Raw genomic sequence first — 13,281 nt, forward strand, 5'->3', positions numbered from 1 at the left:
ACGCGCCCTGCCACTGATATTTAACACACCGTTATTGTGCTTTTAGTAAATTCCTGCCTCCACTGTTTTAACATAGTCGTTAACTACATAGAATTACATAGCATTTTACAGCATAGAAACAGGCCATTCGGCCCAACAGGTCTATGCCAGTATTTGATGCTCCACATGAGCCTCCTCCCACCCCTCTTCATCTCACCCTATCGCCATACCCTCCCATTCCTTTCTCCCTCATGTACTTATCTAGCTTCCCATTAAATGCATCTATACTAGTTTATTCAAAACGGTATAACCACTCTGACAAAGAGCACAGGCAGGAATTTAACAGATTGCATTGTTAAACAGTGTTATGCAGAGAAGGAAACCCCCACAATACTGACTATTTAAAAAAAATTACATCTGTTTTTCCACCTATTCCCTGTGCGGTGATTGGGAGACATCTGTTTTTAAGGTTTTCGATGAATTTTCACCATCAGCAAAGCGAACATCAGAACTCAGGATATGACTCCATTCCTTCTGCCCTGCCCCAGCCCACTCCATGCCCCAACATTATCCCACCTGTGTGAAGCCCCATCCCAAGCCCCTGCTTCCACCCTATCCCACTCTTTGTATCATCACTATCCCATTCCCCCTGCCCTGACACTATCCCACTCTTTCCCACCCCCTTTTCTGCCCCTATGCAACAGCCTGCCCCAACCCTAAACCATTCTTGCCTTAACTGTATCCCACCTCAGCCCCAACCCTATTCCACCCCCTGCTCTGACTACATCCAGCCCCTGTCTCTTCGTTAACCCACGTCCTGCTTCAACCTTAATTTATCTCCTACCCTAACTCTATCCCATCCCCATGCCCCAACTCTATCCCATCCCCATGCCCCAACTCTATCCCACCCTCTTATTCCGCCCCTGTCCCACACCATCCCCGCTCCCTGCTCTTATCCTGTGCTCTGTCCAGGATTGAGATTGGTTAAAGGTGGCAACCCTAACAGTATTCCTGCTGGTCAAACTCATAACCAGAAAGGAATAACAAAGTGGCAGACATTCCAAAGTTTCACAAAGTTTATTGCAGGTAATATAATTGCAGGAGTATCCCTTTGGCCAAATAAAGCTTCTTTCATAATTGCAAGTGGAATTTCCAAGTTGGCAACCAATCTGGACACGGCCTTACAAAGCAACACAAAGACTTTATAAAAATCCTGGATACCTTCCTTTGGAAACCTCCCTGAGTCTATAATTAATTATAGGCACCGTGCAACATGTTCCGTCGTCTTTGCCCCAGGATAGGTGCTTCTTTGAGGCTTCCCCTGTCGTGGGACGAGAACAAATCCGCTTCACCATATTCTGTCTGGTTCCCACAACAAAGTGGGACCAAGCCCCAGCGCTATCTTGGGCCTCGAAATTGTACTGTGCGAAAGCTAGCCTGTGAACGCTTTCCGAGTTTGTATGCAATACTCCGTCCGCTATTTTAACTGATGTGCTAGCCCATAGCGGACAAAGAATTGCATGCAAAAAGGTTAAGGGAGGGGTGTCTCAGATTTCTGCCTTTGAGGATGCATAGAGCAAGCCACAGAGCCTTGTGACCCTCATAATCTAAATCCAGGTCTCCGATTAATTAATCACGATGCTGACACTAACAGATCTTGGTATCCTGATTTAGGATTTATTTACCAATGAAAAAGAAAGAACTTGCATTTATATAGCACCTCTCATGACCTCAAGACGTCCCAAAGTGCTTTACAGCCAGTGAAGTACTTTTGAAGTGTAGCCACTGTTGTAATGTATGAAACGCGGCAGCCAATTTGCGCACAGCAAGGTCCCACAAACAGCAATGTGATAATGACCAGATAATCTGTTCTTAGTGATGGTTGAGGGATAAATATTGGCCAGGACATCGAGGAGAACTCCCCTGCTCTTCCTCAAATAGTGCCATGAGATCTTTTATGTCCACCTGAGAGGGCAGACGTGGCCTCAGTTTAACGTCTCATCCGAAAGACGGCACCTCTGGCATTGCAGCGCTCCCTCTGTATTGTACTGGAGTGCCAGCCTGGATTTTATGCTCAAGTCTCTGGAGTGGGACTTGAACCCACGACCTTCTGACTCAGAGGCGAGAGCGCTACCATGGATGACACGGACTTGAAGCGAAACAGCTAAGAACAGCCCTTTGCAAACCTGCGGGCCCAGGAAATTCAAACGGGACTAAACCAGCGAGGAAGAATTATAACTGAATGGCTATGTTTCAAGGACCATATTGCCAAGGCTTGGGGGCTGCATGTGGCCCAGGGGCTGTTGTTTAGACACCCCAGCGTTAAGCATGCGCATGATAACCTTCGCACAGTGTATATTCAAGGCCGTGGTTTACTGCACATACGCTTCCAAGGGTCCGTTGGGCAGAGGAGGTCCAACGTACCCGTTCAGATGCCTCAGGCTATCCGTTCCAAGGTAAGCCATCAGAAGCTCGGTGCGACGCTGTATCAGGTGCAAGATGTCTTCAGCAAGACACTCTGTGCTGGTGTACCTCACCTTTTCGAAATCAAAGATGTCCTTCAGGAAGAAAAGAACTTGCTCCTGTAAAAAATTAAAAAATATCCCTTAGCTTATTGGCTGTATAACTTTATTTCCAATTACTTTATCGACAGCAAAATCTGTTTGCAACAAACACGTCATTAATTACGTTTTCTGCCTGTTTCGGTGGTTCAGTTGGGTCTTAAAGATCTCATGGTGCAACTCAAAGAAGAGCAAAGAGTTCTCCTAACGTCCCGGCCAACACTTCTCCTTCAACCAACACCGTCAAAAAAACCCCTCGGATTAGCTGGTGTAAAATGGCTGTTTATGGGATCGTGTGCAAAAAATGACTGGATTTCAAGGAGTACAGCGCACATGCACCAGAATGATTCCATGGAAACAGGAGTAGGCCATTCAACCCCTCGACCCTGCTCCACCATTCAATTCGGTCATAGCTGATCTATACCTCAACTATATTTACCCCCCACATCCTTTGATACCCTTACCCAACAAAAACCTATTGATCCCTGTCTTGAAAGCTCCAATTGTCCACAGCCCTTTGGGGGAAATGCAGATTGCTACTACCCTTTGTGTGAAAAAGTGCTTCCTGATTTCCCTCCTAAATGGCCTAGCTCTAATTTTAAGATTATGTCCCATCGCTCTTGATTCCTACATCAGAGCAAATAGTTTCTCTGTATCTACCCTATTGAATTCTTTTAACATTTTAAACACCTCGATCAGATCACCCCCTCAAACTTTTATACTCAAGGGAATACAAACCAAGTTTCTGCAACCTGTCCTCATAATTTAATCCTCTAAGCCCCGGTATCATTCTGGTGAATCTGCGCTGCACCTCCCCTAAGGCCAATGTATCCCTACTGATGTGCGGTGCCCAGAACCGAATGCAGTGCTCCAGATGGGGTCCGACTATGGCTCTATACAAATGAAGCATCACTTCCTCCCCTTTATAATCCAGAGATAAAGAGGGCATTTATCACTCACCTCATTAAGTACAAAAATCACCCCCCCCACCCCGCTACCAAAAGAAATGACCTGATACACAAGGTTACCAACAAGTGCTGTACTTTTAAAGAGAATGGGCAGAACTTTCAAATTCATTGGGGGTGGACTTCAATGGAAAGAAAAACCCGGCAGGGGTGTATAACAGGCCATTTTACCAACCCCCCCCCCGCCCCGCCCACCTCCCTGCTGAGGTTTGAAAGCTCTGCCCTATGTTACAGCCCCACAAAAACAGACGTACCTACCTTAAAGAAGCAGCACAAATCATAGAGGGAGTTTCTGGGTCCTAAGAAGCCCCAGGCCAATACTGGGCTGATGTGCTCGCAAACGGTGTAGAAATGTGCGATGAAGCCATCGGACAGCTGCCGAGAAAGAGAAGTGACGGAAGGTTTTATTGGGATAAACCTGGAGCTCAGAAACAATACATTTTCCCGACTTTACCCACAGACATTAACAACAATCACTAATTAAAGCTGCTGAAAGGCCACCCCATTATTTTTTTTGAGTTGGATGGAGACTGCCTAACCTATTTCACATTGGACCCTTACAGCCAGTAGAAATGTTCATCACATCAGTCTGGACTGGATTTGAATGCAGGGTCCTAGAGGTGGAAGCACAACATCTAACCTACTGCACCACCCGATTCCATAGGCCACATTTCCATTTTCCACACTACCATCCTGTGGTATCTCTCTGTGGGAGACTGCAAGTTGAGCACCAACTAATGCCAAATTAGGGGCAGTTTTGTGTTATGGGTCCATCCTCACTAGAAACTGGGATGAGAGTGCCCAACTCATCGAAAAAAATTTCATAGAATCATACAGCGCTGAAAGAGGCCGTTCGGCCCACCGTGCCGATGTCGGCTCTTTGAAAGGGCATGCAATTAGCCCCATTCCCCTGCTCTTTCTCCATAGCCCTGCAGATTTTTCTTTTTCAAGTATATATTCAATTCACTTTTGAAAGTTACTATTGAATCTGCTTCAGGCAGTGCATTCCAGATCATGACAACTCAATATGTAAAAATATTTCTCCTCATCTCCCCGCCGGCTCTTTTGCTGATTATCTTAAATCTGTGTCCCCTGGTTACCTCCTGCCAGTGGAAACAGTTTCTCCTTATTTACTCTAAGGAGTAAAAGAGGTAGGTTTTAAGGAGCATCTTAAAGGAGGAGAGAGAGTTAGAGAGGCGGAGAGGTTTAGGGAGGGAATTCCAGAGCTTAGGGCCTAGGCAGCTGAAAGAACGGCCGCCAATGTTGGAGAGATAAAAATCAGGGATGTGCAAGAGGCCAGAATTGAAGGAGTATTATAATATGAAGGCTAGCGATTGTCACAGTGTCACATCTCATGATTTATGTAACCTGCCATGATGAACCTTACTTACTTTAGGAAGGACGTCAAGGCCATCAGTAGGATGCAGACGAGATTCACAAAGATGATCCCAGGGATAAGGGGCTTTAGTTATGTGGAGAGACTAGAGACCCTGGGGCTCTTTTCATTGGAACAAGGATGGTTAAGAGGAGTTCTGATGGAGAGTTTTGATCACTGAAATATTTCTATTGGTTGATGAGTCTGTAACTAGAGGGCAAAAACTTAAGATAATAACCAAAAGAGCAAAGGGAGCGGGTACGATAATTTATTTAAACAGAGGGTCGTTAGGATGTGGAATGTCTGACTAAAAACAGTGGTGGAAGCAGAATCCATAATAGCTTTTAAAAGATAAATATTTGATTTTTGTTAAAAGGCCAAGGGGAAAGGGCAATAGAATGGGATTAAGAGGATAGCTCTGACAGAAAGCTGGCACAGCCACGATGGCCCGAATAACCTCCTTCTGTTCTATAAAATTCTATGATTTTACGACTATAAGCACGATATTACTCCTAAGTACTGTGTGTTTCTTTTATAAACTTATGATTTTTCATGGGATTTTTTTCTAAATCCGCTGCTATGAACATCGTTGAGTCTGGAAGTTGAGATAACCAGTGGGCAAACACTCAAGACACCTGTCTGTAGCTTTACCGTTTAGTTCAAATGGGATCGTCGGCCCGTTATACAAACCCCACCTGATTATCCCTTTCCATTGACTTCGAAGGTGCAGGTTGTATAACGGGCGGCCGATCTGCTATCATCTATTTTGTGCCCCAGCCCAAGTTGAATTACGCCCCTCCCCCCCTTTCCGGTTGTCTCAGTAGGGTTACGGTGAAGGTGTGTGTTCCACACTGCATGTTTTGGAGATTAGCATAGAGTATTTTCATCTTTTTATTAAATGGGAGAAAGGGGAAACTATGGACTTCGAGTAGTAATACATCTGAATTTGTGCTCTGTAAATGCTGCTTGTAATTTCCAGATTCATTTTTAGTGGGGTTTTTTTTTGTTCTATACTCACCTTCATCTGCTGTCTCTTGCTTTTCAGTACTGACCAACAACTTGAAGCCACAGCCTGAAACAAAGGAACAAAATAAATAGGTGAAGAGGATCGATCTCGTAGCAACTAAGATAGAAAGAAAGAACTTGCATTTATACAGTGCCTTTCACATCCTTGGGATGTTCCAAAATACTTCACAGCCAATGGATTACTTTCGAAGTGTAGTCACTGTTGTTTTGCACTGCCCTTTCCCCTTCAGCCCATCGTGCCTGTGCCAGCTCTCTGTCAGAGCTATCCACTCAGTTCCATTCAAGTGCCCTTTCCCCTTCAGCCCATCGTGCCTATGCCAGCTCTCTGTCAGAGCTATCCACTCAGTTCCATTCAAGTGCCCTTTCCCATTCAGCCCATCGTTCCTGTGCCACTCTGATAGAGCTATCCTCTTAATCCCATTCTATTGCCCTTTCCCCTTGGCCTTTTGAAAAAAAATCAAAATATTTATCCACTCCTTGAAATGGGGCAGCCAATTCGCACACAGCAAGATCCCACAAATAATGACCAGATAATCTGTTTTTGAAGGTGTTGGTAGAGGGATAAAATGTTGTCCAGGACACCAGAAGAACTCTGCTGCTCTTCTTCGAATAGTGCCATAGGATCTTTACATCCATGTGGGAGGGCAGACAGGACCTCAGTTTAACGTCTCACCTGAAAGACGGCACCTCTGACAGTGCAGCACCCCCTCAGTACTGCACAGCCTAGATTTTGTGCTCAAGTCTCTGGAGTGGGACTTGGACCCACAATTTTCTGACTCAGAGGCAAGAGTGCTACCAACTGAGCCACGGCTGACACTGAGGGGTAAAAATTCTGCAGCGCCCACTCCTGATGCCCACTGGGAATGGGTATTGTAATGGATGGAAAATCACTGGGAAGGAGTGGACAATCGCCCGATTATGTGCTCTCAGTGTGTGTCAGGAGTGGGCGCAGCAGAATTTATACCTCTAAATGTCACCTCAGGGTCAGAAGGCTGATGGGCTCAAGCCCCATTTCAAGCCATGTATAATCTGTCTGCTGCACTCACCGAAACAACAACAGTTACTGTACTTCAAAGTAACTCACAGTGTGTGAAGTGCTTTGCAACATTTCTGAGACTAACTATAAGTCTTTCTGTTTTTTAACTAGATTTTGAATGGAGAAGAGCTGGTATAAAATGGGGTGAGGATATTCATCTAAACCTTCACAGGGAGTGTGAAAGTCTTGTGAGGTAAAAATTTCTTGGGTCATAGAATCATACAGCACAAAAGGTGGCTATTCCACCTATCGTGCCTGTGCTGACTTGTTGGAAGAATTATCCAATTAGTTCCACTCCCAGCTCTTTCCCCATAGCCCTGCAAAGTTTTCCCCTTGAAGTATTTATCCAATTCACTTTTGAAAGTTACTATTGAATCTGCTTCCACCACCCTTTCAGACAGTGCATTCCAGATCATAACAACTCGCTGCGTAAATAACATTTCTCCTCATGTCCTGCCTGGTTCTTTTGCTGCTCTATGTCGCTATATGTGTAGCCACATCGTAAATGTGTTGGTGGCGATTTCTTCTGGTCAGTAGAACTCTTCGTGAGCTTACTTAAGAGTGTCGCCACACACAGCATGCTGATCAATTCTGACCTGTGTTTTTTTTTTGTTGTAACACGGAAGCTCTAATCCTTGATCAGTAAATTACATGAGAAATTCACAAATATAATCGTGGAGGTAGATCTAAAACACAATGAATGTAGAATCATAGAATCATAGAAGTTTACAACATGGCAACTTCTATGATTCTATGTCCATGTCGCCCAGTTTATACCACTAAGCTAGTCCCAAATGCCTGCACTTGGCCCATATCCCTCTATACCCATCTTACCCATGTAACTGTCCAAATGCTTTTTAAAAGACAAAATTGTACCCGCCTCTACTACTGCCTCTGGCAGCTCGTTCCAGACACTCACCACCCTTTGAGTGAAAAAATTGCCCCTCTGGACCCTTTTGTATCTCTCCCCTCTCACCTTAAATCTATGCCCCCTCATTATAGACTCCCCTACCTTTGGGAAAAGAATGTGATTTGTTCCAGTTCATATTCTCAAATGATGTTGTGATTTTTTTTTCATACAGGTGGTTATTTATTTTTTTAGTTAGTCTTGGGACATGGGCGTTATTAGCATTTATTGCCCATCCCTAATTGCCCTTGAGAAGGTGGTGATGAGCCGCCTTCTTGAACCGCCTTCTTGAACCCACAGTGCTGCTAGGTAGGGAATTCCAGGATTTTGACGCAGCAATGATGAAGGAACGGCGATATATGTCCAAGTTGGGACAGTGTGTGACTTGGAGAGGAACTTGGAGGTGATGGTATTCCCATTCACCTGCTGCCCTTCTCCTTCTGGACTGTGGAGATCGCAGGTTTGGGAGATGCTGTCGAAGAAGTCTTGGCGAGTTGCTGCAGTGCATTAGAACATGGAATGCCACAAGAGGCTACTAAGTCAGAGACTATCATTGAGAATTGGAATTGGGTGAGTATTTGAAAAGGAAGAAATTGGGGGAAAAGGACAGGAAAGCAGGATTAGAGTTGAAAGTTTCAGTTAAAGAGCTGTCGGAGGCACACGGGGCCAAATAACATCTTTCTGTGCTGATGGTTGTAAAAACCCAAACTGATTCACTAATGCCCTTCAGGGAGGAGAGTCTGCTACTCGGTTTGACCTACACATGACTCCAGCCTGACGCTACCTGGTTGACCCTTAATTCCCCCTGCCGTGGGCCTAGTAAGCGAATAAAGTGTAAAAACAATGACTATGACAGAAGGCTCACCACCATCTTCTCAGGGCAACTAGGGATGGGCAATAAATGCGGCCATAGCAGTTTTGTCCACATCCCAAGAACAAATACATTTTTAAAAATACTATGATTCTGAAACAGGTGTCACTTCCAATAATAATGTTTTTATAACAAATTACCCCTACTGAATATGTTTCCTTTCACATACGGTAATTCGATCCTTGTATTATTTTGCTTCTAGTTCCTTTCAAATTTGTTTTGCTTTATTTGCCAAACCAGCTCTCTCATGATGACCAGCATTACTGTAGCGTCCAATTGAGGTCTCCCTCAGTCCCTTTGCCAGAATCAATCGATTGTGCTACATATGAAACATAACCAATTATAACTTATTACAACATCGGACACATTTGTTCATTTAAGATGTGTTCCTCCATTACAATTCAGCGTTCTTTTCAAAAGCTGAAGGTTTCTTACTAAGCTGCATACCACAGTAAGAAAACACTTTTCTTTTGAGACACAAAGCCAGAGCACAGGCCAAAAAAAGCAATTCCGTTGCCAAGTTCTTAGTAATATATCTCTGAATACCTCAGATTACTTTAACCAAAACCATGCAACTGAGGTATGCGAGCTGGTTCTGATGAAACTAATTTTTTTTTAACTAGCATACTTTGGATGGTTAGGATGTGGGAATGCAGTTTTGTCCATATAAGGCATTAACCCACCATGAAGAATGGGAGTCCTGAAATACCCCTCAAATGTTGATCAGCGAGAACATGATTACATAGAATTACGCAGAGTCTACAACACAGAAACAGACCATTCGGCCTGACTGGTCTAGGCCGGTGTTTATGCTCCACACGAGCCTCCTCCCTCTCTACGTCATCTAACCCTATCAGCATGCCCTTCTATTCCTTTCTCCCTTGTGTGCTTATCTAGCTTCCCCTTAAATGCATCTATGTTATTCACCTCAACTACTCCCTGTGGTAGCGAGTTCCACATTCTCACTGCTCTTTGGGTAAAAAAGTTTCTTCTGGATTCCCTATTGGATTTATTGGTGACTATCTTATATTTGTGGCCCCTAGTTTTGGTCTATGATACCAGAACCAGAAACTTAACTGGACCAGCCATATAAATACTGTGGCTACAAGAGCAGGTCAGAGGCTGGGTATTCTGCGGCAAGTGACTCACCTCCTGACTCCCCAAAGCCTTTCCACCATCTACAAGGCACAAGTCAGGAGTGTGATGGAATACTCTCCACTTGCCTGGATGAGTGCAGCTCCAACAACACTCAAGAAGCTCGACACCATCCAGGACAAAGCAACCCGCTTGATTGGCACCTCATCCACCACTCTAAACATTCACTCCCTTCACCACCGGCTGCAGTGTGTACCATCCACAGGATGCACTGCAGCAACTCGCCAAGCCTTCTTCGACAGCACCTTCCAAATCCGCGACCTCTACCACCTAGAAGGACAAGGGCAGCAGGCACATGGGAACAACACCACCTGCACGTTCCCCTCCAAGTCACACACCATCCCGACTTGAAAATATATCGCCGTTCCTTCATCGTCGCTGGGTCAAAATCCTGGAACTCCCTACCTAACAGCACTGTGGGAGAACCTTCACCACACGGACTGCAGCGGTTCAAGAAGGCGGCTCATCACCACCTTCTCAAGGGCAATTAGGGATGGGCAATAAATGCTGGCCTCGCCAGCGACGCCCACATCCCATGAACGAATATATTAAAAAAAAATTTTTAAAACTTGCTCTCTCAAAACATTCTTAAGGATGCGGATGAGGAACTAGAGTGACATAGAGGTAGGTTTTCAACTTACCGTCCCAGGCGTAAAACTGACAGCCAGCTATAGAAACCACCTGATTTTCATTTTCTTTGATTTCAATGTAATGGGCGGCCGATTTGAAACACCCCTGTGAGGGGATTAAGCTGAGAATCTACCTCACACAGTCAAAAGGGAAATAAAAACTGCAAATGCTGGAAATCTGAGAGGGAAAACAGAAGATGCTGGAAATACCCTAAAACTCTGTGTTCCGCTCTCAGAGCACATCACAACTAGTCACTGTTGCTATGGAGGCAAATGCAGAGAACCAAAAGTGCACACAGCAAAGGCCCACAAACAGCAAATGCGATGAATGACTATTTGTCATGTTTTTACTCGGCCCTAAGCTCAGGAATTCCCACTCTAAACCTCTCTGCCTCTCTCTCCTCCTTTAACATGCTCCTTAAAACCTACCTCTTTGACAAGGCTTTTGGTCACCTGTACTAGTATCTCCTTATGTGGCTTGGTGTCAACTTTTGTTTGATAATCGCTCCTGTGAAACCCCTTGGGACGTTTTACTATGTTAAAGGCACTACGTAAATACAAGTTGTTGTTGTTGTTGTTACACTGACTTATGGATGAAAGTCATGTGTGCGATATTAGTAACTCATTGTTGACGTGCGTATGGAATTTAAAGTAAACAAGTTAACACTTTTGATAAATTAGCAGGCAACGGAGCTTCATGTAAACTGGTTAAAGCGCTTGTTACCGATATCACACAATGAGCTTCAGCCCAGTGTATCAACACGTTTTAGAAATACTGATAAAATGCACAATATAATTCTTATAATCCTGCAATATTTACACAGATTTGTGAACATTATGTATGATTTCTTGCTTACAGTTTCCTTGAAGGAATTGTTAAGCCAGCGATTGTTGACTACATTCTGTATCGATGTAGGAGGATTGTCCAGATCCTCAAAGGAATCCATCAGGATGAAGTCCAGGACGATGTCATAAAAATTCACATGTTTAACCTGTTTGGGATATAAATGAATTTAGAATAAATGCAGTTAGAATAAATCTACGCACCTTATGTAAGTAAATCTTCGGCTTTAATGCTTCAGGCACAGAGCCTAGCCTTCCAGGAGCACGCATTGGGAATTCGGATGCACTATCCTGCCCATTAAAAGTAATTTCCGATATGTGATCCTTGTGGTGAAGCTCAGTACTGGGACCACTTAAGATGGAAATTTACCCCATAGAACACAAGAGCATGAGGGACGCGCTGAAGCCCATCCCTCTAGTACACTAGTTCTCCCACTGAAGCCCATCTCACTAGAACATTAACCTTCCATCAAAGCTCATCCATCTAGGAAATTAGCTCTTGCATCAAAGTCCATCCCTCTAGTACATTAGCTCTCCCATTGAAGTTCATCCCATTAATACATTAATTCCTCCATCAAAGTCCATCCCTCTAAAACATTAACTTTCCCATTATGGCATCTAAATTGTATTTTGAATAAATCCAACATATTTGCCTCTAATACCCTATTTGGTAGATTATTCCAAACATTTCTCTCTCTTTGAATGAAGAGATATTTCCTGAAATCTGTTTTTAATTAACTTTTCACTAAATTCCATCTGCTCCTAATCTGGTTTACTTTCGTAAGGGTTTATCTTATCTTTACAATTAATATACCACAAAAAGGCCCTCTTAATTACCTTTCTAGTCTGTAAATCTCTAATTTCTCTACTCTTTCCTCGTAGCTCATCCCCATTACACTCAGGATCAGTAAGTTTCCCTTTACTGCATCCTTTTTTTTTAACGCTCATCAAGGATGTTAGTACAGGGGAACAGAACTCTCCACATTTCAAGCCAGTGTCAGTATTAAATCAAGCATTCCAAGGTCAGCTATTGCACGGGTTAGATGCAGAGATAAAGCTCCCTCTGCTCTGTCCTAACAGCAAGCCTTCGCCCCCAACTTCAGAACAGCAACCCCCTATTGTGACATTTGTTTTCCACTTCCTATACCTCTTTGAGTGAGGTTATCAATCCGTGTCAGTCTTGCACTGTAGGCCCATGACCACCACGAACTGGACCGAGACTGCCCAAACTAATTTCACCCAGAACCCTTGCAAGCCAGCAGACGTTCATCCCATCAGATGGACTGGAATTGTGCGCAGCTCCCAGAGATAAAAGGCCAGTGTCTAATCCATTATGCCACCCATTCAAATGTAAGTTTTACTTATTTGTGATGTGATGACTAAAACTGAACATAGTTATTTGTATAAATACAAAAAAATATATAAAAAATATATTATATGACACAGACCATATTGTACTGGCCATAACACTGAACATTGACACAAAGGACCATGTGAGAAGAGATGGCCCGAGTATCCTTTTACATCAAGGATACACTGATGAGTACAACCCTGTGACCAATTCAAAAAGAAGTTATATTTTTCCCAATCTGATGGGCTTATCCAAGACTTGGACAGAGAACATGGTGCAGCTCACTCAGCCTCAGATCCCAGCCCCCCTCGCACTGCTAACTCAAACGGTGAAGTGCAGACAATCACAAGGCAGGTTCAATGACCCTTCGGACACTTTAGTCTGTTCCTTCGAGAATAACAGTCCTACTGTCTTCCCATCAAAGCTGCTAATGTCCATCTGAACAGGCAGACAAGGTCCAAGGTTTAAATTCTCATTTGAAAAGTGGCTTTGCTCAGTGGAGCATAGACCAAGCAACAGGACAGCTTGTTCCTGCATCTGTGCGTCAGAAGTTGCAAGAAGACGAGAATCAGCAACATCCACG

At 44.0% G+C, this 13,281-nt stretch overlaps 1 protein-coding gene across 1 annotated transcript in view; it reads right to left on the reverse strand.

Annotated features, from left to right (window-relative positions):
- Positions 1–1,041: 1,041 nt before the first annotated feature.
- The window catches only part of miga1 (mitoguardin 1), an 88,135-nt gene continuing 75,895 nt past the window's right edge, over positions 1,042–13,281 (reverse strand). Inside the window, exons 14-17 of the mRNA XM_067989858.1 lie at positions 11,362–11,496; positions 5,899–5,952; positions 3,764–3,880; positions 1,042–2,561 (exon numbers count right to left, since the gene is read on the reverse strand). Of these exons, the coding sequence (XP_067845959.1) occupies positions 2,352–2,561; positions 3,764–3,880; positions 5,899–5,952; positions 11,362–11,496 (516 nt within the window). The 3' untranslated portion in view covers positions 1,042–2,351. The remainder of the gene's footprint in view (positions 2,562–3,763; positions 3,881–5,898; positions 5,953–11,361; positions 11,497–13,281) is intronic.

This window comes from Heptranchias perlo, chromosome 9 (genome assembly GCF_035084215.1).
Source record: "Heptranchias perlo isolate sHepPer1 chromosome 9, sHepPer1.hap1, whole genome shotgun sequence".
Classification (NCBI taxonomy): Eukaryota; Metazoa; Chordata; class Chondrichthyes; order Hexanchiformes; family Hexanchidae; genus Heptranchias; species Heptranchias perlo.